General features: G+C 38.9%; 1 protein-coding gene across 2 annotated transcripts in view; it reads left to right on the forward strand.

The window, feature by feature from the left end:
• Rpn2 (ribophorin II) overlaps nucleotides 1–13,670 on the forward strand; it is a 60,038-nt gene that overhangs the window by 21,228 nt on the left and 25,140 nt on the right. For both annotated transcript variants that reach the window (XM_058575348.1, XM_046433235.2), the window contains exons 5-9: nucleotides 2,232–2,307; nucleotides 3,655–3,789; nucleotides 6,007–6,183; nucleotides 7,696–7,814; nucleotides 9,869–9,974. In XM_058575348.1, the coding sequence (XP_058431331.1) occupies nucleotides 2,232–2,307; nucleotides 3,655–3,789; nucleotides 6,007–6,183; nucleotides 7,696–7,814; nucleotides 9,869–9,974 (613 nt within the window). The remainder of the gene's footprint in view (nucleotides 1–2,231; nucleotides 2,308–3,654; nucleotides 3,790–6,006; nucleotides 6,184–7,695; nucleotides 7,815–9,868; nucleotides 9,975–13,670) is intronic.

The raw sequence follows: 13,670 nt of genomic DNA on the forward strand, positions 1-13,670 counted from the left end.
TTCTAGGCTATCTTAGCAGTCTTTTCTGAGCTCAGCATTTATATAGGCAGATGTGGGATTTTTTTATCTTGTTCAGAAATTCAGGTTTCATTTTCCCAAGTGCATTATAACAACAAGTATCCCATAGGAGTCATTGAAAGCTCGTGGGGCTTCTCACTGTGAATTGTGACTCCTGTTTTCCAACTTGTCATCCTAATGGAATTAGTTTTCAATAGAGGAAATCTAAATTGCTATGATCTGGACATAAGTAGACAGATTCCCGCTCTACATTCCCTGACATACTGACTTGATAAGTGGTGGTTTGCATGAGGATCTGTCATCTCAGGAATTAGGGCTGGAGCTGTCTGTCTGACCACCAGGGGGCCTCAGCTTTCCTCTTTTGACCCTGAGAAGTACCATTTATATTTTTCAAACTATTCGCATCAAGAGAATATAATGAAAAATCATGTATATACACCTGTAACCGTCTACCTAAAAGGGTTTATCTTCCAGGAATATACTCATAAATAGGCAAAAATATATGAATAAGCCATAAAAATGAGTGAAGCACTGATACATGCTACAACATGGATGAATCTCAAAAACATGCTGAGTCAAAGACGTCAGACATTAAAGATCACATATTTGTAGGATACCATTTGTCTGACATACCCAGGATAGATAAATCCATAGAGACAACTAAGCTGGAGGGTTCCAGAGACTGGGAGAAGGCAGAATGGGAGACTGATTAATGGGTATAGGATTTTATTTTGGACAGATAGAAATGTTTTGGATCTAGACAGAGGTAGTAGTTGTACAAGATTGTGAATGTTGCAAGTGCCACTGAATTATTCACTTTAAAAATGGTTAATTTTATTTATGAATTTCACCTCCATAAATTTTGAAAAATTTATGTGTGAATAAAGATTATCAGTTATAATATTATAAGATCTAGTTTAAAAAGTATCTATCTAGCCAGACATGGTTGTGCATGCCTGTAATCCCAGCAGGTCAGGAGGCTAAGGCAGGTTCAAAGCCAGTCTCAGCAACTTAGTGAGGTCCTAAGTAACTTAGCGAGACCCTGTTTCAAAAGAAAACATTAAAAAAGGCTGGGAAAGTGTCTTAGAGGTTAAGCACACCAGGCTCAGTGGTTAAGTGCCCCTGGGTTCAAACCCTGGTACCAAAACAAAAAACTATCAATTGGAAATTAAGTGAGGAAATTGTGGTACACTTAGGCAGTCTAACACTGTGTTGTGTTAGTCAGCTTCTCATATCTATGACCAAAATACGTGACAATGACAGCTTATTGGAGGAAAGATGATTTGGGCTCACAGTTTCAGAGGTTCAGTCCACGGTCAACTGCTCCATTGCTCTGGTCCTGAGGTGAGAGAGATGGGAGAGAGTGGTCATGATGGAAGGGTGTGGCAGAGGAAAACTGCATAGCTCATGACAGGTGGAAAGCAGAAAGAGAGCGCAGAAGGAGCCAGGGACAAAATCTATGATCCCAAGACATCCTTCCAGTGACCCACTTCCTCCATGTCCCGCCAGCCTACAGCTACCTCCCAGTAATCCACTGATGGGGTTGCCTACCTCATAATCTTATAATTTCACCTCCTGCATTGATATGTGAGCTTTTGGGATGAGGAGAATACCTCATATCCAAACTATAATTGTTAGTAATAATGAAGTACATTTATATGTATTCATATGGAACTGTATATACATAGATTATTAAGTTAAAACTAAATTGGAGACTAGTTATCTTTTAAGGGTAGCTATCATAGGAATTTTAACTTTTTTTAGTAATGTGTTATTTGAATTTTTGACAAATAATGTTCTTTTATAGTAAAAATAAATGGTAGAAAAAGAAAATAAGATTAAAATTGGTTTAGGAACAGATCTTCCATGCCTTTGCTCTTATTTAATGCTTGAAGGATTAGTGGCATTTAGGTCTCCCAGCAGCACAAGTGTTAACCATTTAGCACATATTTCCTGAATTATTGTATCTTTAGATTGCATTATTCTTGTTTCAGAATAGTTGACCCAGATTCTATTCAACAGTGTCACATGTAGATTCCACATTATCTCTTTGTCTTGAGTAAGAAAAGTTAAAAAATTAATAGACAGCCAATTTGGGCCATGTATACATTTGGAATGCCAAATACACCTTGGTCGATTCGAGTGCTAGTCTCCCTAAGAGGATATCCCTTATAAAGTTAACTAATTTCAGTGTTCTATTGTTTCCCTTCCAGAACAATCCAGGCTCTGCAGACAGCATCCCATCTGTCCCAGCAAGCTGACCTGAGGAACATTGTGGAGGAGATTGAGGTCAGAACTGTTTTGCCAAATAGGTCTCCCAGCTCCAATCTTTGACACCTTTTAGGAAAAGAATCTTGTACATAGACATGCCTGATTTGTTATACCCACTTATATTTTAAATCCATAGCATGCTTATGTTATTTGTGTTGGAGCAATAATATGTCCCAGGGAATATTTGTTAGGCTGATATAATTACATCATAAAATAGGTAACATTGTTTTTCCAGCCTTTTGTAGAGGTAATCTAATCTCCCAGGTTTTTGGAGCCCAACAAACGGAAAATTCAAATGCTTTTTTCCTACCACTTACCACTTTTTAATCCATGGCAAGTTCTTTAATGGCTCTGAGCTTCAATTTCTATATTTGGTTGTTGCAAGAACAAGTGAGGTTCTAAAGAGCCTTATACAGGCCAGGCACATCTATAATCCCAGCTGTTTGAGAGGCAGAGGTAGGAGGACTATAATTTCAAGGCTGGCCTGGCAACTTATCCGGTATCAAAATTTTAAAAAATAAAAAGGGTTGGGAATGTAGCTTAGTGCTAGAGTAGCCCTGGGTTCAATTCCCAATATTGCAAAAAAAGATAAAATAAAAAAGAGCCTAGTACCTAATAGGTGCTCAGTAAATGACCACTGTGGTTTTTATTATTCTATGCTTTGGTAAGAATGTCTTATTCAGGCCGGGGCTGTGGCTAAGTGGTAGAGCATTTTCCTAGCATGTGTGAGGCACTGGGTTCAGTCCCTGGCACCTCATAAAAAAATTAACAAATAAAATAAAAGTATTGTGTCCATTTATAACTAAAAAAAAAAAAAAAGAATGTCTTGCTCCTCAGGGCCCACTCTCCTGGACTGCAGAGGTAACTGTGACATTCACCACTGACACTGTCATGAGTGGGTGCTTCACTGGGTGCCTAGATGTGTTGCCCAAGAAAGTAGTATGTCTCTTTCAGAGCTTTGACCAATTAAGAGAAATGCTGTGCTTCACAGGTTGTAGGTGACTGGGTGGCGATGGAATCCATCTGGGCGGAAATGCGTCCTGGGTGCACCGCAGCCTGGCCTGCTGACCTTCTGCCCAGAGTGGCTGGTGTCATTAGTACCACAACTCCTGCGCTTGGGCTGGAATACAGGGGCCATGGAAGGTGCAGTCTCAGAGCTGCCCAGGACACTGTTCTATGCACGTGTTTCCACGTGTATTTGGCCCTGCCTAAGCACCATTTCTGATAAAGTATCAAGTGACTGAGGTGGTCTTCAGATTTAGAAGGAAAGAGTTCTCAAAACCATCTGCCTGCACTGGGGTGACCGTGGTTTGTGTGTCTCTGTGATCACTCGACTTCCGGTAAGCTTTCGTTTTGTTGTCACAGGACCTTGTTGCTCGCCTGGATGAACTGGGGGGTGTGTATCTCCAGTTTGAAGAAGGATTGGAAACCACAGCATTATTTGTTGCTGCCACCTACAAGCTCATGGACCACGTGGGGACTGTGCCATCCATTAAGGAGGTGCCAATCTAATAGTCTCTGGCTTGGAACAAATGGCATTGTCGACTTCAGCTGCTAAGGATAGATGTTTTCAAAAACAAATGTTCAAATGACACATGTTCAAATGACACTTTGGGCGTTGTCATTTAATTCCTTGAGTTAGGCATCAAGGATGAGAAATAGAGGATGTGATCCCTGAATTAAGAAACTGGTTGTCCAGTGTGACAGACGTATAAACAAACTGTTGCACCTGTTTTAAATGGGGCACATAGGTGTCATGCAGTAGTGGCAGGAAGGCCAGGCTTGTTGTGCTTGTCTCATCTTCCTTTTCCTCCTGAGAACCCCTTCCTGCTTGTCTCCTAAATGCTCTCCACTTTGGTGATCTGTGCAAATCTTTCTCTGAGAAGTGCCCTGGACTTCAACACTGCCTGTTGTCTTCTCTTCCCTCCTACTTGGCAGTGGCTAAATCTGAGCTCATCTTGGCTGATGGACATGGTTCGTAGAGAGGCATGTGTGTCCAACAGACACTTCAAGAGTTCATCCCCCCACCCCCAAAGGAGCTTATTAAACTGAACAAACCTTTAGTTGGAATGTGTGTGGGAAGTCTTTTGAGAGGACCTTTATTGTACACCTTGTGTGTATGGTTACCAACCCTTGATCTTAAGTACAAGCTGCCATTATTTAAATTTTCAGAGGACTGGATTGGGTTTGAAGCTAGAACTTTCACTCTTTTCTGCATTATGAGTTTTGTGGCAAGTTTCTTTTAAGTAGACTGTTGATACTGTCTTGGATAATTTGAATTAAATTCATATTTTCTCCACAGGATATGATCTAATAATTTATTCATGTATTTACATTCTTAGTGTTTTGGTTCCTTCATCCTAAGTGTAGGAGTTCTGGAAGTATCACTCTCACTTTTAATTTCAGTTATGGATAAAAAGGCAGGAATGCAGGGTCTTATACAAATTTGGGGGGGATTCTCCTATACATAGAAAAGCAGATAAATTGATGACATTCTCCATATATGACTTAAACTTTCTCTTGCTGCATTTCCAAGCTTCTGCTAACCAGGTTGGCTAGAGTAATTTTGCTGTCACTGCTTTTGACACAACAATTCTAGTGAATAGTTCCCTATTTTAACATGTCAACAGCCTAGTGATGGAAAAATGTAATTGGTACAATTAAAGAAAATTATTTCATGTCGACTGTGAATAACACTGTCAGGAACAAGGGAGCTCTTTTGTTAGATGGTGGATTTTAAAAAACAAAACTGATTGAAGTGGAAAATGTTTCCTCCTAAGCAAACAACCTGCAGAATTTTAATCATGCTTTTTGGGTTCCACTTGTTTTAAAAATTGCTTTTAGTTTTCTCCTTTAAGCAGCCCATTAGTACTTAATGGAGAGTTATTTTAGTTTTTTTCCTGCTGTGCATTTTGCTATAAAGTTTGGTCTTCTACAACAGAGTTGGCCCTAATTCACTACTTATAGGTTGGTTAGGAAGGATGGGAGTTTAGCTGGGAGGGTTTTGGGAATCAACAAAGTACAGGTTTTCTTTGGCAGGACTCTGGAGATAACCTGCATCAGAATTTTGGTCTTGGTGTTTTTCTTCCTTCCTTCCTTCACTCCCTGCTTCTTCCTTCTTCTTTTTCATTTTTTTTTTCTGTTACAACTCATCACTATAACTTAACTTGCTATTAGCCTCAGTTTCCCCATTTGGAAAACATTGATAATATCAGTTTTTCAGGATTTTTTCCAAGATTTTATGTAGTACATATGAAGCATCATAGTACCTGGCACATAAACAAATGGTTACTGTTTGTTTGTTTGTTTCTTTGTGGTGCTGGGGACTGAACCATGGATCTTGTGCATGTGAGGCAAGCACTCTACCAACTGAGCTATATCCCTAGCCCCCTGTTAATATGAATTTTGTAGTATACTTGTATATCTCAGGAGTTATCTGAAAATGCTTTGGGTTTATATAGATTGACATTAAAGATTGACAAATAAAGAGCATGAATTTCAATTTATAATAGGAGATAGAAAAAAAATTAAACTGAAGTTTTAAGTTTGAATCAGCATATTTGTTTTCCCCTCTACAGCTTTGGCTTAACAGTTGGAACCACTTTCATCTGAACACCTGACACATATAAGAAATGACTAAAATCCCATGGGGAGGAAAGGGAGGCTTTCTACTTCCTGCAGAGAGAGATCTGAACTGCCATTTCCCTTTTCTTTCAGGACCAGGTCATCCAGCTAATGAACACAATCTTCAGTAAGAAGAACTTTGAGTCACTCTCAGAAGCTTTCAGTGTGGCCTGTGCTGCTGCTGCACTCTCCCAGAATCGATACCATGTGCCAGTTGTAGTTGTTCCTGAGGGCCCCGCTTCTGCCACTCACGATCAGGCTATCCTGAGGGTATGACCTCTATGCCAAGATGTGCTGCTTTGGTGCCATTTCTAGTGCAAGCTTTCAGAAAGCCAATTGTAGCCCCTGCAAGGACATACCCATGAAAAATAGGGCAAGGCTCATTTCTCTTAGCCTTGGAGATGGGACATGACCACTGGGGACCTAGTAACAGACCTTGCAAGTTTATCAAAAAACATTTGTTTCCCTAGAAGATTTTAAATAGTACAGGCTTTCAATAAATTAAGTATAAGAAAATTACATTTCTAGGCCTTTGACTCCAGATGTAAAGAGAAGTCTTGCTTCTGAAATACATTTCCCAGTGCCAGAATTCTTCAGATACATGGTTTTAAGGCAGCTGTTTTAATTCCCCGATAATTCCGGTGTTCACAATTGTTAAAATAAGCATAGGCCTCCTCTGTGCTGGTGGGGGATCTTTATGCCTCTTCTAGCACAGTATTCCCTCTCCCTCAGCAGTGTTCATATTTTGTGTTAATCTTTAAAGAACAAATGCACAAACCTTGAATACATCTAGAATTTTCACTTCAAACAAAGCATTTCTTGCTGTTGCTTGGAAACCACTGATAAAACAAGATCTTTACAGAAATTAGCATTTTGTTTTGTCTCAATATTGGGGTTCTTCCACGTAGTATAGTCCCTTATAACCCATGAGTTCTTTGGTGACCCCTGCAGATATTCTCCTACAGAAACTCCCTCTAATTTCAAAATTGTCTATCCTCACTCTTCATATAACCCATATCCCCTCAAGAGTGTGGTGAGAAATAACTTGATTAATATAGTTCATTGGAGGGGCTGTTGTGGCTGGGAGAATAACATGGGGAACGTATTGGTGATGAAACCAAGACTGGAGTGTGAGTCCTGGCTCAAACCTCTTAATGGTCATGTCCTTAACCTCTCAGCCTCAGGTTCTTCATCTGTAACATAGGAATTACACTACCCATTAAATACAGTTGATGAGAGGTTTAATGTTATCTATGTTTCTTCAATTTTACCATTGCTTATCTCTACCTAAAATATTTTTCTTGATATAAACATATCTCTGTGTGTGTGTGTACATACATGCATGTGTATATATATACAAATATATGATATCTAACAGTAAGAAAAAAATATATATATATATATATTTTAGAGGTACTTTAATAGAGTGGATAGAATAGGAAATGAGAAAGAAGGAAATATAACTGTATAATTTGGAACTGATCTTTTCTTTCCTTGGATTCTAGTTTCCTTCTCTGAAAACTGAGATAATTGGGCAAGGTCATCTTTAGGATCCTTCCCAGCTCTAGCATTCTCTAATCTATTTCATTCCTGATTGGATTATATTTTTCCTGTATTTGATTTTGATCTCTGATAGGTAGCAATCCAAAGTTAGGAAAGATTCCCAAAGTGAGACATTCATTCTGCAGAGCTTGCTTCCAATAGGTAAAGCAACCTTGAAGCAAAATTCTCTATTACTTCAGTGTTTGTTATTTGTTTATTTATTTACTTATTTATTTTCAGTTGGAAGTCACCAATGTTCTGTCGCAGCCTCTGACTCAGGCCACTGTTAAGCTAGAACATGCTAAGTCTGTTGCTTCCAGAGCCACTGTCCTCCAAAGGACATTTTTCACCCTTGTAGGGTAAGTCCTGGGCATAGATATTTATGTAGGGCATCAGCTTATTTGTTTTGGGAAGTCAGATTAATAAGGTATTACCAAGATTTGCCTACATTCAATAAAATCCTGTGTTCAATATAAGAAAAGGATTTTAAAAACTAAAACAATTTTGATTTTACTCTTTCCCAATTTCTAGTTGGCTCTATCTTGTCTTTGTGATATAAATGACTATTTTAAAATTTAATATTTTTTTTCTGATGTATGAGTACTGAGAGCTTATAATTAGAATAATCAGAAAAGCACTCAAAAAAAAAATCTATGAATCACTCATGATTCCATCACCCAGGGATAAGTGCTGCTAACATTTGATAGTCTTTTTTGTCAGTCTTTTTTCTATGCATATAAATACATATTTAAAATTGAATTAGGATTATATTTTCTCTGTTACAGGGTATAACATGAACATGTTCACAGAGGATTAAGTATTCTAAAATCACTTTTTTTAATATTTATTTTTTAGGTGGATACAATATCTTTATTTTATATGTACGTGGTGCTGAGGATCGAACCAGTGCCTCGTGCATGCTAGTCGAGCACTCTACCACTGAGCCACAAGCCCTCTACAATCACTTTTAATGATTGCATATTATCATTATGTAAACTTAAAAATGAAGGGTCCCGGGATGGGGTTGTAGCTCAGTGGCAGAGTGCTTGCCTAGCATGTGTGAGGCACTGGTTTGATCCTCGGCACCACATACATACTTACATAAACAAACAAATAAAAATAAAGGCATTTTGTCCATCTACACCTACAAAAAGTTTTTTAAAACAATAAAAAATGAGGGGCTGGGACTGTAGCTCAGTGGTAGAGCACTTACCTTGCATGTGTGAGGCACTTTATTCAATCCTCAGCACTACATAAGAATAAATAAACATATTGTGTCCATCTACAACTAAAAAATATATATATTTTTAAAAAATGAGGAAATAATCCAAAATGTTCAAAGATATTGGCCTAGGATAGTACAGCTGTGGATAACTTGCAGGCATTATTTCTATATTCTCTTGTTTTGTGAATTTCCCAAAAAGGATATATGTATAGCTTTTATAAAAAATACAAATTATTTTTATTTTTATTTTTTTGGAACTGGGGATTAAACTCAGAGGATTGAGCCAGATACCCAGCTCTTTTTATTTTTTAAGACAGAGTCTTGGGCTGGGTTTGTGGCTCAGTGGTAGAGTGCTCACCTAGCATGTGCAAGGCCCTGGGTTCGATCCTTAGCACCACATAAAAATAAATAAATAAATAAAATAAAGGTATTGTGTCCAACTACAACTAAAAAATAAAAAAAAAAAAGAGAGAGAGAGAGAGAGTCTCACTAAGTTATTTAGCACCTTGCTAAGTTGCTGAGACTGACCTCAAAAACTTGTGATCCTCCTCTGCCTCGGCCTCCTGAGTTGCTGGAATTATATAGGTGTGTGCCACCATGCCTAGTTATGAATCATTTCTATTTTAAAGAGAATACCAATACCTTTATTTATTTATTTTTATGTGGTACTGAGGATCGAACCCAGTGCTTACACATGCTAAGCAAGTGCTCTGTCACTGAGCTACAATTCCAGCCCTCTCATGGTTTTTGTTTGTTGTTAAACATAACTGGGGGCTTTGGATGTGGCTCAATGGTAGAGAACTCACCTAGCATGCTTTAGGCTCTAGGTTGAATCCCCATCACTGCAAAAACAAACAAGACATAATTGGAATCATACTATAGACTTACCTGTTTTGCATTAAATTGTGGGATGGTACCAGAGGGAGGGAGAATTTTAGAAGTGAAGGGGAAACAAAACGAAAAGAAACTTTGGAAACTTGGGAGAAGAGGTGATTGTAGATAGTTTTTACATTTTCTGCACATTGTCGTCTGTAAGTGAGCAGGAGTTGCCCGAGAGAGGTGGGAAGATGAGACGTTGAGGAGTGGTGCAGCCCTGGTCGGTCTCAAGGAGACGCTTTGTAGCCCCTCTTTGTCATGTTCATGACTTTCCTATGTGAATTCTTGCTAACCTGCTGTCATTCTTAACAGGGATGTTTTTGAACTAAACTTCGTGAATGTCAAATTTTCCAGTGGTTATTATGACTTCTCTGTCAGAGTTGAAGGTGACAACCGTTATATTGCAAACACTGTGGAGGTAAGTGCTTTTCTCATCACCCCCATTGCCATTTTAATATGGCCAAAGAATTGGTCAGGTGCGCAGCATAATCATCTGATATGTTTATTGACTTCTCTTTGGGGCCATGTTAACACCACTGTTAACAGAGGGATAGGTTTAAATTATGTTGTTTGACAGATTTCGCCAAAGCAATGAATCAGAAATTTGATCAGAGCAAGTTTTGTTGTTGTTGTTAGTTATTTTCTATCATAATTTTGCATTACTGTCCCATCCTCCTCCCCCATACTAAGGGTTTAACCCAGAACCTCATACATGTCCTGCTGAGGTACATCCTTAACCCCTGGCTTACATAAAATTTAGGAAGTAGAAAAATAAAAATCACCCATATTTCTGCTAAGACATAAATAATCTTAAAGTGTTTTGTTTAGGAGATTTAGAAAAGTGCTTGGTGCCAATTAGGTGATGAAAAGCATCACATACACATATATGACACTGTAATGAGACTGTCAGTATAAAAGTCATAAAAGAAAATCTGTAATCTTTCATGATGAACTATGTTTCAGATCTTTATCTAACTCCAGTTGGGTTGAAAATCCAAGTAGCTTTAAAGACAAAGCTAAGTCTCATTTATCTGATTCTGTGTGGGAATGGGGTATTTCACGTTGGTGTTTTCCCCAGCTAATTAAAGTTCACACCTGCAGGCCCCGTGGCTTCCATTTTATCATCTGTAGGTGTAAGAATATTGAAGGTGAATCACATTTTACTGCTTTCTTAAACTGTGGAGTACGGTTGAACCCTTTCCTACTCTGAGAATCATCGGTATGAACCCCTTATGGAATGCCTGTGACGTGAGAAACACAGTCCTTTGTGTTTTTGCTTACATTATTTCACTTTTGCAGCAACCCTGAGAGATGGGTCGAGTCATATTCACTTTGTACACGAGGCTTATAGGGGTGGATTAAGTTGTTCCAGGTCATCTGGTCTATTGAGTGGATCCTCGCACGATACCAGCCTGGTGATCACAGAGCCAGCCTCAGAGGCTGCACAGCTATGTATAGTTCTGGCCCATTTCTTGAGAGCTTGTTTGGAGGTTCTAGCAAGGGAGCGCAGCTACTGTATACCCTTGACCGAAGAACGGTCCTCCTCCATCGGGGAAGGTCGTCCTCTTTGACCGAGTGCGCAGCTTCGGGAGGGACGCACTTGGAGCGGTGAGGGAGGAAGGGGACACCCGCCTAGCCAGCCAGATCAGCCAAATCAACCCTGGCAATCAATGGGGTGACAGATGTCGCAGCCAGATCGCCCTCACATCCTGGCTCATTTCTTTATCAGTTTTTGAGTCAGGGTCTCACTGTGTCGCTTAGGCTGGCCTCAAACTTCTGGATTTGGGCCATCCCTCCTGCATCAGCCTCCTGAGTAGCTGGACTGTGGCATGTGCTACTGCAGCCAGCTTTACCCTTTCTAGGATGCCACTTTTCCTTCCTTGTCCGCCCCTCGCAGCAGTGATTTCTCCGTGTTTCGCCTGCTGTCGTTGCTGCATCTACTTGACTACATTTTCATGTTTTCCTGCTTTGTTGAACAGGAGTCTTGGTGTGGCACTGTGTCTTTCCTGAGATAGTAAATGTATGTTGTTTGTGACAGTATTTTCTTTTTTATTCAGATGTCATTTTCCTCTCAGTTTTCTTCTTTAATCTATTTTTTATTCTTCATTTTGAAATAATTTCATTCTTAATATGCAAAAATAGTATGTAGAATGCCTGCCTCTTTCTATATATTTCACTCAGCTTCCCCAAATATTAACATCTTAATAAACTATAATAGAATTATCATTACCAGGAAATTACATTGACACAATACTATTAACTAATCTTTAAACATTAATACATATTTTGCCAGGGTCACGTATTTCTTTAGCTGTCATTTCCCTTCAGTGTCCTCTAATTTAACGTATTTCCTTTTTTTTTTTTTTTCCCCATGACTTTGACACTTGAAGAGTTCTTTGTAGAATATCCTTCAATTTGAGTTTGTCTGATGTTTCCTCGTGATTGAATTCAGGTCATGTGTTTTTGGCAAGAATACTGCAAAAGCAATGTCGTGTCCTTCTCAGTGTATCAAATCAAGAGGTATATATCATGGGGGTTGGAGATGGCAGAGCATGTGCTTAGCATGCACAAAGCCTGTGTTCATTTCCCAGCACCAAAACAAACAACAACAAAAAACAAGAACAAAAAGTATATGGTGTTGATAAGTTGATAAGGTTTGGTGATCAACCTGCTAAGGTGGTGTGTGCTGGGTTTCTCAACTCTTATGTTGCTGTCTTTCTGCTTTGTTATGACATGTCTTATGGGTGTAATGAGATGCCTTGGGGCTGGGGTTGTGGCTTGGTGGTAGAGCACTTGCCTAGCATGTGTGAGGCACTGGGTTCGATTCTCACACTACATAAATAAACAAATAAAAGTATTATGTCTATCTTCAACTAGAGATATTTAAAAGAGAGAGAGATCGATCTTATTTGCAACCTTACACATTAATGATCCTGATGATCTTCTCTGTAGCACTTATTATTGTGGTATTTGCCAGAAGGCAGTTTTTGCTTTCATTCTTTCTGCATTTATTTATTGAAATTCTATAAGGAAAAAACAAAAACAAAAAAACTGTCCCTTGTCTTTTGTTTATGCAAGTATTTATAATAAATGTCATTTATTATATTTGTAATGTGTAATTTATATAACATGTTTACATTGTGGGTGTTTATTTGGGCATAGAGGTTAGGAACCATTACTGTCATTTATTTTGTTGCTGGTTTGGCCTTTGGGAGAGCTCCTCAGCATGGCTCCTTTGACACTTTCTTTTAATGAAAAGAGTAGGCAGTTAGAAGGTTTGACCTTTTCAAAAATAGGACATTATTTAACACACATAGATTAAGCACTTGTTTTAAAATTTGGCAGGAAGGGAGATGTTTTCTGGAATTCTTGTCACTTCTTCATGTCTGACCTTTTGGGCCTGAGACATCCGATGATCTAGTCCACTCGCTAGCTGTCAATCTGAGTGGAACTGCTTTAGTGTTTACCTTGAACCTTTAAAATCCAGATTCTAGTAGTTTGAGTTTTCTTCATTAAGAAGCCTTATTTGGGGCTAGGGTTGTGGCTTGGTGGTAGAGCACTTGCCTAGCACATGTGAGGCACTGGGTTTGATTCTCAGCACCCCATAAATAAACAAATAAAGGTATTATGTCTATCTACAACTAAAAATATTTAAGAGAGACAGAGAGAGATCTTATTTGCAACCTTACACATTAAAGACAGCCCTTTCTTCCCCCCTGCACCTTCTTCCTTCCACCTTCCTCATCTTGGATGCCCGGGTCCAGCTTCAGCAACAGGCTCCTTCCTCACAGTTGCTCCTACCCACTTCCTTTCTTTTCACCTCTAAATTCTAGTCAGTCTCCCCAAGACCTGCTCATCCTCACTCCGAATGTCTTTTCCATGAGTCTTTTGTTGTTGCTTTGTTAGGTATTTCCAAATTGCTCTTTTCTTCATATTCTTAGCAGTAGTTGGTATTATCAAAAAAAAAAAATAGTTGATATTATCGGTTTTTGAAAATCTGATATCTATGAAATGGTATCTTCATATTTTTTGGGGGGAGGGGGGTGCTGGGGATTGAACCCAGGGACTCTTAGCCACTGAGCCACATCCCAGCTCTTTTTAAATATTTTATTTA

Source organism: Marmota monax, unplaced genomic scaffold (assembly GCF_021218885.2).
Source record: "Marmota monax isolate L192 unplaced genomic scaffold, Marmota_monax_Labrador192_F-V1.1 WCK01_AAM20220418_F8-fsc00014, whole genome shotgun sequence".
NCBI lineage: Eukaryota > Metazoa > Chordata > Mammalia > Rodentia > Sciuridae > Marmota > Marmota monax.